The sequence below is a fragment of the Pteropus alecto genome, unplaced genomic scaffold (genome assembly GCF_000325575.1).
Source record: "Pteropus alecto unplaced genomic scaffold, ASM32557v1 scaffold3, whole genome shotgun sequence".
NCBI classification, from domain to species: Eukaryota; Metazoa; Chordata; class Mammalia; order Chiroptera; family Pteropodidae; genus Pteropus; species Pteropus alecto.
In genome coordinates, this window is record NW_006442484.1 from 38,292,960 (window position 1) to 38,307,640 (window position 14,681).

The 14,681-nt window shown below is 32.9% G+C and overlaps 1 protein-coding gene across 3 annotated transcripts in view; it reads right to left on the reverse strand.

Moving 5' to 3' along the window:
- TTC21B (tetratricopeptide repeat domain 21B) overlaps positions 1–14,681 on the reverse strand; it is a 65,722-nt gene that overhangs the window by 35,838 nt on the left and 15,203 nt on the right. For all 3 annotated transcript variants that reach the window (XM_025039452.1, XM_015596750.2, XM_006921149.3), the window contains 8 exons: positions 14,032–14,116; positions 12,898–12,996; positions 11,418–11,610; positions 10,890–10,987; positions 10,360–10,560; positions 6,810–6,939; positions 2,545–2,702; positions 833–1,057 (listed from right to left, as the gene is read on the reverse strand). In XM_025039452.1, the coding sequence (XP_024895220.1) occupies positions 833–1,057; positions 2,545–2,702; positions 6,810–6,939; positions 10,360–10,560; positions 10,890–10,987; positions 11,418–11,610; positions 12,898–12,996; positions 14,032–14,116 (1,189 nt within the window). The remainder of the gene's footprint in view (positions 1–832; positions 1,058–2,544; positions 2,703–6,809; positions 6,940–10,359; positions 10,561–10,889; positions 10,988–11,417; positions 11,611–12,897; positions 12,997–14,031; positions 14,117–14,681) is intronic.

The following is a 14,681-nucleotide window of genomic DNA, read 5'->3' on the forward strand; positions in this document are numbered from 1 at the left end:
TCAACTATTTGTGGTTGAACAGTTCTTATTAAATACCTGTTACGTCAATTAGTGAAACAGAAATTCTTTGAGATTTGGCAAGTATCTAGACACAGCCTTCTTAATTTCCACTATAATATGAAAATAAACGATTAGAAACTCCTGCTACCCAAATAACAGGTATCAATGATGTTAAGTTCTTTATTTTCTTGAATTCTCTCAGACTTACATGCTTGCTACTTATCCATCCATCCATATTATTTTTTAAAGTATTTGATTTTATGATTGTCCTAAGAGTTTACGAAAGCTGTATTCATCTAGTAGTTCTTTCGTTTTCTCAACTGCTAGAATTTCAGGTTGGTACTTTCATTTTTTTCCAGTTGTACTTGTGTGTGCATGGTGTGTGTGTGTGCGTGTGTGTACATGCGCACGTGTGTGAATACTTTTAGGATTTCACAAAATTATAACTATATTATGTTATTACCTTTCATGGTAGCCAAAGTAATAGTACATTATATTATTATACATTTTATATTAATACATTTCAGAGTATACCATATTACATTATATTGTTATTTACATTATGTTACATTATGACATTTCATGGTAGTCAATGTTAGTACACTGACATTTAAAGTCATCCAGTTAAATTATGTTTAACTTCAGAGACTTGCAGAAAGTACATGATTTTGTACAAACTAATGAGAAATAAAATTTCTAAACTTTACGACTTGTTCAAGGGAATAATTTTAGCCTTTTTATATCCTACATTTATACATGCACGCACACACACACACACACACCTTGAATAAAACAATTCAGATCTGAGCCACTGAATTAAAACTTGACCTACCTGTTCTCCATTTAAGCGGTGAACCTCTACCAACTCAAGAAAGATTGATAAACGATGGCTTGCATCAACTTCAGTTTTCTTGTATTTTGATTTTGAAGAAGCTCCAATATTCCTCATTCCTGGCAAACTCATTGCCATATGCAGAGTTTTAATTGCTTCTGCTATTTCTCCCATTTTCTTTTGTGACTGAGCTTTTATCAAATGATATAAAGGATATTCTCTCACCTGAAAAAATAACAGTTGGAAATACTTCCTTGGAGCGCTTACAGTATCAACACATAATTTGCAATCCATCAAACATTAAAGTAATAGATCTGTGAGGACATACTGTGATTGTATATATGAGGTCTATTTTTGTCGCTTTATTACCTTTCTGATCATTTATTGTATTAAATGAAATTCAGGAAACCTGCCACTACCTAGCAACCCTCTAGATGACAACGAAGTTAATTAAGTGCTTCCAGCATGAAAGAAGAGCAAATGTGAGCTAAGTTTTATAAGGCTGGCAAATATAGTCTAAGAAACTGAGTTTTCAGGAAATGAGTTTCTCTGTCTGAGACTTCTGGAACTGATACAAAGTTATCAAAATTCTAGAAACTGTTTTTTTTTTAATCTTTATTTTTAATTTTAAGATTAAAAATTTTAGGACACTTTAATCAAACATTGGTTTTACTCTTTGATACTATTCCAAAACATGTAATGAAGCTTCTGTCTTTACTATAGCTAGTAATAGTGTATACAGAAAAAAAAGAATGACAATAATGGGTGAGTCAAAGGGAAAAAAGGAAATTATTTAGAAAGAAGCACCATAGTCTAATGTCTGGGACAGCTACAATCCTCCTTCAGGTTGTGGTTTGAAGCCTCGGTTACCTGTGAGCTTTGTGCAAATACTCCTGCTTTTCTCTTAGACTTTATGATTAGGGTAGAGCACCTACACAATGGGTTATTACGATGCATCACCAGCCTTGAAGACTACTGCACTAAGAAGCAGGCGTTATCTTCTGCAAACCTTGCCTAGAACTTGAATTCTCCAGTACACTGAAGAGTTCTCACATAATAGAGGGTTCAAGGCCCTGTGGACCAAAGCGAAAGTTTGAAGAGCTCCTCCATGACTCCAGGTAGTTCAAGAAGCATCTGAACCTAGGGTTTTCCCTAATGCTGAGGGATATACGATGTAACACAGAAAATCTTAGAAATCTCCTGTGTTTATATCCTCAAACTACATAGTAAGTTCAAAATGATTAAGCGTTCTTTGATGATGAATCTAAAAATAAGTTACTAAAAACTAAGGTCCAAGAAAGAAACAGGCAATAAAATAAAATCCTTATACATAAAAATATTTAGTATAATGCTTTATAGTTTACAATTATTTTTATACACTTTCATTATTTCGTTATTGTTAATGTTCACTACAACTACAAAGCATTATGAGTTGTATTGAAAAAAACAAAACAACTGAGGTTCAGAGGGAGATAAGTGGAAAGATCAGACACTGACCCCAGGTCTTTCATTGCCAAGTGCATATAGTTTTTTAACGCAGTTGCCTCTATTTGCCTCTCCTATGGCTTGTCAATTAAAAATCTTTTCAATTAAAATATGCATTTATTAGCAAAATATTAGAGGCTAAAATAAAAACTTGTTGAATATGTAAACATTTGCTAAAGGTTCAAAGAAAGTAGTATGTCTTATCCAGTTGAGTCTGGAATACTTACCTTAAAATTATAGCTTAGACAAAGTTCAAGAGACTGAGAACACAATTTGAAGTTTTCCTGAGACAAATAAACCTGAGCCATCAAGAGATGAGCATCTGCATAAGAAGGACTGTGTTCTAGGCAATGCTGCAGATTATTATAAGCTGCTTCAATATCACCTAAGGAGGAAAACAAAGCACTATTATAATTCAAATGATTAAGAGATGGAGATTCTGAAAGACAAGAGGAAGAAAAGTAGTTAGTCTACAGATAGTTCTACTGTTTGAACTTAAAAGTCCTCTGTTCATAAGGCTGTAGTTTAATTTCTACCTTTACCAGTTAGCTTCCTTTTAGTCTGCATAAAGAATATACCTGTAAATCAGAATATATTTGTAAGACCATCCCCCTTGGTCAGAATGAGCAAACTAGGGAAAGTGTGTGAAAAGATCAGAATCGATCACTACCATTACCAAAAGGCCTATAAATACCTTTATTCATTTTCCTTGTCAAAAAAGGTTTATTTATTTATAATTTCATTAAAGTAAGTTATGCAAAACATGGACATTTAAATAGCTAACATGTTATAATGTCACATTAACAAAGAAGATTTAGTCTAGTTATCATTTTTGGCTAGAAATTTTTTACTGTATATAAAATAACAAAATAGGCCTAAGGATATATTTCAGAGATTTAGAAATATGAGTATAGATTTAAAATGTCTTTAAGACCAACTGAAATACCAAATGATTTGAAAACACACCTACTGTAGATCTGGGAGTCTTAAAAATAAAAGGAAATAACCAAGATTAAAGTTGACTTAAAGAGTGGAATCTACATTGGGCTGGTAAATGGGGTAGGAAGCAGCTCATATTCTGAACAGCAGCACAGACTCTAGGTGCTAGTGGTTTCTTGTGACAAAACCCACACTGATCTGCATCAGCCATCTGTATAGAGCATAAAGACTTTCGGACCTTACAAAATGGATTCCATGGGAGCCATGATAGTAATGACAACTTGCACACAATGAGAACACCCTTAGGGTATAACCAGAACACCCAAAACCATAGAAACATCAGCCACAACTGCTCTGGATAAGCCCCCATCTGCAGGAGTTGATAAGCATGAGGATCTCACCTTCTAAGGTCCATATAAGCTGCACACTTAGACAATGCTCAAGTTTAACCTGATAGCATCATGAACAGGTGTGCTAGATCCCAAGATTCTGACCTTCTAACCTTTCGTAGCCACTGGCTTGGGACCAACATGCAGCTCTTCGCCCCACCAGTCAACAGAGCTTGCTTTGGAGACGCTAAGGCTTTTATTCCTTCGTTCTGTCATGTAAGATGCTGTACTTCCCCTCTCTGTGTTGTGTGTTAACCTGCGTGAGTACCTGTTTGGTTTATCTGAGGTTCCACTCAATAAATCTGGCATTGTGGAAAGACAAATGAGTTCAAGAGTGTTACTTTGGCGGCCGCTTTTCTTGCTCGCAACACCATCTCATCAACTGGTCTTAAGTAAGGATAGCTAGGCCAACTCCCAATTCAACTTCGCTAGGAGAATGGGGGAAGAAGAGATCCTAAATTATTTTCTGTTTTTCTCCTTAATCTTACCTGACACCTCAACAGACAAAATAAGACTTACAGTCAGGACTTACAGTTCCCAAAGGCTCAGCCCACTTATAACAAAATTCTATTTAAATAGAAAACATTTTTCTTAAGAGACAGAGGACTAATGGACAAAAATTTGTCTGAGGTAGCACATAACATTAAATATAGTGTCAAAATTTGTCTATTAACCATCAAACATAATAAATATTGGATTTTTCACTGTGATGCAATCCAGCACTCAGAACTGTGCAGACAAAAAAGGAAATGGGGAGGGTGAGCATAATAAATTCACAGGCAAATTATCACTCTGTTCCTTTAGGAAGGAGGAAGATTGAGGAGGTAACTTGAAAAAAGGAGAGAAAGTACATGGAAAAAAGAAGAATCAAGGTTTGTGAATAAGAGACTAAAGAAAATGAATAACTGAGATCAGAATCGTGTTTCTTTTAAAGGTAAAGGGAAAGATATGAGGAGTTAGCCTCAAAAGGCCACTAAACATTTAAAAATGGATAAAATCATTGTTGGGAAAAATAGACCACATAAATAAAGATCACATCAACATCACATTCTTATCTAAGAGTAGTCTAATTTCCCTTGAGGGAAAAATAAAAGACATTTCTGTCCAATGATCTGTTTCTGTCAGAAATGGCTGGTCTTTGTCCCAGGTTCCTGAGAGGACATCTCTAAATCTTGGAATTTCCCAGGTGATAGGAGTGTCTCTGTGTTTGGACATAATAGTTTGTAGACTCAGGATGGGGGCTGGCCACCTCAGAAAGGCCAACCCCATGATTAGAGGCTTGGGGCTTTGAGCTATGTGCTATCAGTCTGACCTGGGGGGCAGGGGAGCTGGAGATTCAGTTCAGTCATGTGGCCAATGGTTCAATCCATGCCTATGTAATGAAACTCTATGGATGCTGAACCTTGGGCGAGCTTCCCTGCTCATGTTCTGTAGGTACTATCATACATCTTTGTGTTGGAAAGTTGATGTGTCCCAACTCCACAGGGAGAGGATAATGGAAGCTTCATGTCTAGAACCCTCCAAGACCTCACCCTGCCCATTCTTCCTTTTGTTGGATCATATTAATATCCTTTGCTAAAATAAAACTCTAATAGTAAGTATAGTGCTTTCCTGAGTTCTGTGCATCATTCTAGTGAATTCTTGAATCTGCAGGGTTCACAGGAACTGTGAAATCTGTAGCCAGCTAGTCAGGAGTACAGGTGGCCCTGGGAAGCCTTCAACTTGTGGCTGGTGTCTAAAGTGAGAGCAGCCTTTATTTTTTATTTTTTTAATTTTTCTTTTCTTTATAAAAACGTTCAATGGTTATAATTTCTGGGATATCCTTTTTAGTATCTCAAAAATTAGGATAACAAACTTTATTTTAAAATTAGGATAATGATTTAGAGGCAAAGTACAAATTCCTATTCATTTAAATTATAGGAAAGAAAGACAAAATCACTCTAAGATAATGGTGAAAAGGTTCTTGCCTAAGAGTCTTCATCTTATTATTTGGCCATGGTTATTATTTCGAGTTGAAACACCGTCATGCCCTTAACTTGTGTTTCGTTCAGAACTTAAGTGTGGTTCAGACCCAGGTAGTTGGTGCAGGACTCATTGCAGTTGGTAAATTAGCAAGAATACTGCTATTTAGACCTATGCCAGAACTATTTTAATTATTTCAGGCTGCTCCTTTTAAAAATAGTGTTAATACATGAGACTTTCATTCCTAAAGATTTTGTCAATTAAGTATTCTTATAATCAGACTTATTTATATTAAATTTCAAAATAAAAATGAATGTTTAATAAATTAATCACTGAACTCAAAGTTCCAGTTTGATCACCTAGTAGGTGATACCCATTCCAATTGGGAAGAAAGTAGAAATATCATATGGCTCAATAACAAAACTCAATTAGAAGAAGGTATTGTAGAGTCACTTTACATTGAGTTACTTTAGAGGTGAAACAAGATTTTGAGATCATCTAGTTCTTTTTTTCAAACAGTTAAAACTGCAATCCAAAAAATCAGTAAAGTCAATCTCTTAATTCTTTCCATTATGTATAAGATACAACTGTTTATGAGAATACCTTTAAGTTGGTTTCTGCCCTTTAGGACTTTACAAACTTAAGTTACTTTGCATAGTATTCAGCCAGAAAAGGTACATATATAAGAACCATATGATGGTCTGTTTATATATATCATACATATGTTGGTGTCCTAAAATGCTAAGGTTGTTTTCTTTAGCTGTATATAACCAGTCAGACACTAAATAGGAATTAATTAATACATTTCACTAGGGCCTAAAATCTGGTAAGCATTACATTTTGTTATGCCAATGAGTCAACAACTATAGATTAAAGACTAAATTATTATTGACAGGCCCCAGTACTATCTGATGGACTTTCTAAAAAGTAGTAGAACGCTATTTTCCCAACAATTCACTTAATCCACTATAAACCACAAAAGTTTATAGTAATTTTTAAAGAATTAGATAGTAAAGTGAGTTATGAAATTTTATTTTGGATAAAAATTAGTTATCTGCACACACATGAAATGGGCCTTTTATGTGGTTAATCTCCATATATGTGGAGTTCTTAGTTTACTTAAATTATTTTTATCATAGAATACTAGAATACTTCAACATAAGAATATAAAGGTTCTTTTAAGATTTTAAAGTATGCCTTACCTGACAAATACTTCACTTTTGCTATTAGGAAGACAGCTTGCAGAAGACCAGGTACGGTTCTTACTATAGTCTCCAGGATTGAGGTACAACGTCTGAGAAGTGGAGAAAGAGGCTGCCCAGGACTTGCAGGCTAAACAAAACAAATGAGTAGGTCGTTTTATATTTTTTATAATAGAGTTTAGCTAAAAATAAACATATTAATTCTAATGTGAATTCCAAAACTATGTATTTTTCTAAAAATTTTTCTTATTCTATTTATTGCCCAGTATCTGTGCTATGACTAGACTAATACTAATTTATCTCCCTGAAATCTATGAATAAATAATGACTTTGTTCAGGAAAATAATTATTAAACTATTATATAATTACTCATTCTATAACATATGAAAGGAGTGTTATCAGTTCAAAAACTTTATCAAGGAAAAATATCTGTCCAAAGGAAAGATAACTAAGAGGTAGAGTTTCTTTTTGGAACTGAGACTCAAGGCAGTGTGTGTTCTAATTCTAAACCTGTCTTGTGATTTACTCAATTCGATAATTAGCACTGGCCCCGAGTGCTGTATGATCAGTTTTTAGAGAGTTGAGATTTTGTTTTCCTAGTCAACACACTCAGAAAGTCGAACACACTCATGTGTACTACACCAAACATCTCATACCTTTATATACCTTTTCTGCCCTTGAACTTTTTTTATTACTAATAAAAAACTAAAGCAGTACTAGACCAATTGTTTATTCATTTAGTAGTTTTCTACTTAACTAACCCTTATCTAATGGTTACCAACTCACAATTTAAAAATGTAGTATCACAATTTAAATATTAAATGTAGGACAAATCCTGCTTTGTCCTACTAATGCTATTTCCTTTACCTGAAGGATGAGCCTCCCCATCCCCCACCTTACACTCCACACATACACATTCCTAACTGGAGGATGGCCTCTTATCGACAATCACTTTTACACCGAGTCATTATTACTGACAATAAAGTGTTGCATTTTCTCTCCATGTTGGAGTACAGAAAAATGTGTGCTCAAAAGGATTTTCAGAATATGAGCACCGGTGCCTAGAATACTTCAACTTCTTGACATTTCTACAGCACTTATAATCCATGTAATAATATTTAACATTCCCTATCTTCTACGGTTCCATAGTTGTTTCATATTTAGTTTCGCTTCTTTTATAGGACTAAGGATCTTTATATGTCTTTAAGATCAGAACTTCACATTTCTTCACTTAGGAATAGATACACTGTAAATTTCTTAAAATGTTTATTTTCTCAGTATAATTGAAAATAATGAAAGTATAAGTGATATGGTAAGGTTATGATGTTCTTTGGGACTTGTTAAAAATTAGTTCTTGAGAAAAACCATTGTTTTTACTACAGTTTCAGAGTGAATCATTAAAAAAAAACAGGACTTATGTGGACCACTTCTAAGATGTTATATTTAAAAAAAAATAAAAACAAAAAAACAACTATATAAAAGAGCCGAAGAAGTAGGAACAGAGCTGGAGAGAGAAGCCTGTCTTTCTGATATCGCCCCATGAAGACAGCATATAAGGGCTAACGAGGTTCTATCATGCTGATAAAGGTTACCATGGAAAAAGGACTAGGAACCCAGCTACATTATTTCTTGCTCCACCTACAGTTTCCTCTCAGCAGAACTGCCAGAAAAATTCTTTTAAAATGTTGATTGGAATTATGCCAGAAGCCCTCTATTGGCTCCTTGTACTCAGAATTGAAGCCAGAGAAATTACAACCAGAAATGAAATCAGAGAAATTACACCTGGTCTCTTATGCTCTGAATTCTCACTACTCCCTTCCTCCTCATTCGTCGCAGTCAAACTCCTTGTCCCTTTGGGCCACTGCACAACTGCTCCCTTTACCTGAAACACTCTATACCATATTTCAACATGACCTCTTAAAGTTTTTTTTTCAGATTTTACCATCTTAATGAGGCCTGCCTAAATCATGTTATCTAAAATTACCATCCCATTTTGTTATTTTCTTATCTTCTAATGTGCTCAATCATATTATCCATCCCCTCCTGAGAGTATACATGCTAAACAGGGTAAGGGTTGGAGTTTGTTCTTAAACACTATTTCCTCAGCTCTGAACAAAGCATTGGGTACTCTCTAAGCATTTGTTGAATGAATTCTGCATATTGCTTGAGTACTGAAAAATGCATCATTCAAGGTCTAAGCAACTAAAAACAGATCATGACTGGGGAAACTGAGATCAATCCCAGGTATGATTCTTAAGGGGTTAGTTGAAAAAAAGATTATAAAAGTCTGGAAAAGCAGCACAGGTTCCCTAAGGAAAGGTGATTATTCTCATTTCCTTTTTAAGATTTACTGAAGCTATAAATCAGGGAGAATGCTAAGAATTATATTTTCGGCAATGAAAGTAGTGGCCATCATGACATCCCTGTGTTGCTCTGTGAGTGGAGTATAATTAAATCAAATTACCTGTTCACTGTCTATAACGGAAGAGTGTTGACAAATGGTCCATAGCAATATAGAATGAACCTCTCTGGTAATTCAACAGTGAGTTTTATCCTCAATTCTACTCAGAGGTAGATAAGGCAGATGATGAATGACAATAAAGATTCATATAAAATAAAAGATAATCAAGATCCAAAAGGATATGGTAATTTTGAAGTATGGAATGAATCATGAAGATAAAAGTTCATAGGAATAAAACTTTACCTAGAGTCTCATATGTGGGTTCAAAGTTACAGTGAATGACAGATTTAATGACTTTAGTTAACTGTTAATTCAACAATGGTAAAAAATGTAATATAATTCACATAAAGAAAGCAGGACGGACATTCAGCATTAGGGAAGAAAAGGATTTAATTTAGGTCTTGCAGGCCAAATCCATACGTGGAATAGTGGGCATAGTGAGAGGCACTAAGAAAATAAAAAAAACCTCCTCAGATCACAACCAAGGTTCTCAATCTTGTTATATAAAAAATAAAGTGCTAAAAACCTGGAATTATATAGGGAAACAAGAAAACTAATTTCCAAAATCTGAAGGTGTTTTAGGAAACAGGAATGATCCCTACTTAGACTAAATAACTAGACTTGCTCCACATCCCTCCAGAGAGCCAAAGGAGGACCAGTAAATGGGTGAACTATTTTAACACAAAGCAAAGTCTGACTTAACACAGGAAATGCAGCTAATAATCATAGTTACACAATAAGAACTATATTTTTGAGTGCATCGAGAGGTGGGACAGGCACTTAATGAAGATGTTATAGAATAAATTCAAATATAAGGTGGGTGTCTGAATTAGATGACTTCTAATAGTTCTTCTAAACTCAAGATTTGAAGATTTTATCAATTACAAATGAATATTTATAAACCAATACATTTATTAGCTGATAGCAGTCATTACTATAACTATTGATTAAAAATTATTTCAACTAATATATACAAATACTTTCATTTTAAGATATGACATAGTCTAACATGTGGAAGATAATTTATTAGCACCTTTTATAATACATAAAGTAAATCCATCTTTAAAATTAAGTCCCACAATGACTTACCTGCATTGGACAGAAATTCAGATATTCTGTAATAATTTCTAGCAAGAAATCAGGATTTAACTTCTCAAAATACTGTATGCCAAGAGGTAAATCTTCTAAGTGAGAAAAATGAGTGTCCAGGACATCATTCAACAAATTAATAACTTCTTCTTGTCGTTTATTTTTCTTCATAGCAAGAAGTGCATGTAAAAAGGTTAGTTCCTAGAAAATAAGTACTTTTTATAAATTACTCCATTCAGTTATAAAGCCATTTATTTCTACCTAGGTTTCAAATGTATATAAAGTGCTATTTATGTGCAATATTTGTTCAGATTTAAGTATTAGCTTGGATGGATTTTTAGAATCTTGTGGAAGAATATTTAAGGTCTAATTTTGCATGAAGGTAAATTAATAAAGGAAGTTACATATTAAAATTAGTTACATATTAATATTAGCCCTTTAAAGACATTACTAAATAATAAAGAATTTAAAATTTCACATTTCATACATAGTATCCGGAATCTACCACTTGATAAAATAAAATACTGTACCGCAGATTTTCCAATAGACTGCTGAATTTCACTAAGAAATTCTAGCTGCTGATCTGCATCCTGTAATTGCCCTTCTATTAACTGACATCGGATAAATCCTAAAACCAAATATAGACAAAAATAGTCAAAGTCCACATCAATTCAGACATGCACACTTTCAGCTAACACAAACAACACTAATAAAACTTGTTTCTTCCCACATAATACAAAAAAACTTCTAGATTAAAAAAGAAAAACGAAAAGAAAGAAGAAAAAGAAAAGGGCAAAAGAAAATAAAACAGGTATCTTGGTACCCATATAAAACCTGTTACGATGGAATTCATAAGATACAGGAACTATTTCATAAAAATTATTCTCCCAAGCTATTTATAAAAAGTAAAAAATTTATTTTTAAAGACTTTATTTTCTATGGTGGATAGTGGAGAATAATTTTAGAAAACCACAAAATACATGTTTTTAATGGCAGGTATGAAAAGCAATTATAACTTGCCTCTATATGAGGAACATTTATAGAAACAGCGGTCATACCAATCAGTGCAGAGACACTAGTTTCATCCAGTGCCATGGCAGTCTTATACCACTTTGACGCCTCTTTAACTTTTCCTTGTAAAATCATTTGGTATCCAAATTCTGCAGCATATTCTGATTGCTGAGGGTTTAAACTGAAAGCTCTTTCTAGAAATGTTTGAATTTTTTGAAGAATGAGTTGATTACGTCCACACTAAAAAGAAAAAAGAAGAGTAAGTTAGATTACTTACTTCTTCTACTCAGATGGATTATTTTTTCTCTAAATATACACACACACACACACACACACACACACATATATTACTTGTATAGCACAGAAGTAAAATGAAAAAAATAAAATTATTTAACAAAAAAAACTAAAACTTCTCTATTTATCTACACAGTGCAGCAAGAAAAGAGTTGAAAAGTACACTTCTAATGATGTTGCACAAGCATATTTTTAGAACTCTTTTCAAACTGTCTGATTGTTTTACAAATCAGACAAAAAAATCACTACTTTAAGGTTACATATATTTTTTATGGAATCAAAAACTAAAGATCTGCTTTCCCCCTAAAGACAAGAGTGCCACCAGTGAGAATATTTTAAACAGTCATGCCTCAGAATCTTCTTGAAAAAAGCTTAAAAAATATTCCAGAAATGGCAATGCCGCTAGAATAAATACGCAACTTTTGAAGAAAATATTTAAGAGTAAAATACTAAACTGTTTGAATTAATTTTTGCAAATTAATCATGTGTCTGGAAACAGGTAAATAAAAAGGGTAAATATACCCTCCTTAACTCAAACTTTTGTGACAGCAGGTTTTGTTTTTCTCTAAACTTCAGATAATCTGACAATCTTTATTTTTAAATAGAGAATTCAGTTTATTCATGTCATTTAACAAAATCTTTATTTTTTTCTTTCGACTTTATATTTACTAATTATTTTACTTATGTGTACCTTTTTCCTTTTTTTCTAATTTAATTAAGTAACATTTCAATCCTCTCATTTCTGGTATTCATTTCGAGATTCTGCTGTATTTTTCTATTCTATTCCTGATTACCTTCCTTTTATTGGGTACTTGTAACACATTTCTTTACTATTATAAAAAAGGTAAGATACCAACCATCTCCCCCACCAAAGTAGTCTATTACCCACATTAAATTTTTTTTCAAAATTTTTAAAAACAAAACAAAGAACCACCTTATTCATAAATCCAATGCTCTTATTAAAATAAACTACTTTCTATTTCTTTTGCCTGAAAGGAACTTCCCTATATCTTTACAGGCTCGGCAAGTGCCTCTACCTTCATGAAGCCTGCATGATGGCTTCTTATAGATGGAAATCATTCCTCTGAACTGTGTTTCTTAGGAATGTATCACATATTTATACATGTATAATTTTCACTTTAGGCCACATGCTCTTTAATGCCTCAACCTTTGTGACTTATTTTCAGTTTCTAGCTACAGATAACAGAACCCTTCTTTAGTAGGCGGTCTTACAGTTCTGCTGAAGGCTATTGTGATCTTATAAAAAAGTGGAGCATTCTGTGGTTCCATGGCATCCAATGCATCTCCTAAGTTTTCCAGTGTGGTTGCAGCCTAAAACAAAAGTAGGCAGTATTAATGTAAAACAAAGATAAAAAGAACATAATATACAAACTAATGAAATTTTATATGTTGTATGATGTATCAGAAGTTCTTTTAAAAAGCTCAATAATTGTCAATAAAGAATTGAGTTTTAGAATGTGTTTCTTTAATATCTGTTATTGAATGGATACTTTTGGATAGGTAGAGATATCCGTAATATTCAATTAGTTGTACATGCCAAGCTCCCTCTCCCATAATTAATTCATGACACAAATGAACTATGAATAATATTTATAAACAATATTATGTGAGATCAATCATTGCATTACCTACACAGTCTGGTTTACATTTAATATATTCTCTAGAATAGAAAAAAAATGTCATTAAGATACACTAAGTAATTTCATTCAATGTCTGGAAAACTGACTTTAGAGTTGCCCCTACTAAGATTCTTTTAATATTTACTAAAGTACTTATTAGGTAATGTCACATTAACTAATTTAATCAAACTGAACACAAACCAAATCTACTATTTATTATAATATTATTTGCTTCAGACTGGATTTTGGCATTCCATAATCCAGCTTGTAGTCAATGTGTTCACTACTAAAGAAACATGTGCCTTATTATAAGGTCCAATGAGCTTTCATCCTAAGCCCATTTAACTTATACAAACCTAATTAAAAAATACCTTGAATTATATTTTGCATGTATACTCTTCCATACCCAGTATCACTGGTTACATTAATCATATATATTACTACATGGGAGTTTTGTATGGAAAACCACTATACTGTAATTAATGATCTAAGAAATTTTCAAGGGTAATTCTAACAATATAATGTTTTTTACTTTACTAGTTGATTTAAGAAGCTCTCTCCTTTGTTAAGGTGTAGTTCCAGCAATCAACTAAAAACTACCGTGACACCCATTCTAAAAGAGCCCTTCAAGGTTCTAACATAAGTTCACGTGAGTATGTAATTACATATATTTTTTATACTTAAAAGTTTTAATACTTTAAACTTAAAACAGTACAATAAAACTTACCTTCTCTATATCCCCCTCTCTACACAAATAGTAAAGAGCCAGCATTCTTAGTGCTTCTACATTTTGTTTATCTTGAAGCATTAACCTGCAGAAAAACATTTCATTTAATGTTGAAATAATTTACATGTTCTCTTTTATTTCAGGGCTTAAAATTTTGGTTTGCTGGTCTGACAAGAGCACTTTCTAAATAAGTAATTTTACTTAGTAAAATGCATCTCCTTTATGAAAATAACCAACCTCATGATTTCAATTAAAAAAAAAAAAGTCTGCGTCTTAATGTTAAATAAGTTTAAAAAACATATGAATAGACTGTACCAGCCTCATGAAATCCTTTGGCAATCTTAAGTAAAGTATTAGCCAACCATACACAATGGCATACTAAAAAATAATTCACCTTGAACAGGCATATTTATTATAAGAATTCCAGGAATGCAAAGATGCGTTGAGTATTAAAAAATCCGTTAATGTAATTCACAACATTAAAACAGACTCCTATGTGATAAAAACAAATCTGAAAATATTATGAAAAAATATTCTGTTAATAATAGGACCCCAAGAAGATATAAACTAGGTAAAAACTCTGTAAAAGTTATAAAGATTCCTATAAACTTCACTCAAGGACATTTAGAAAAGGAACTGAACAAATGAGG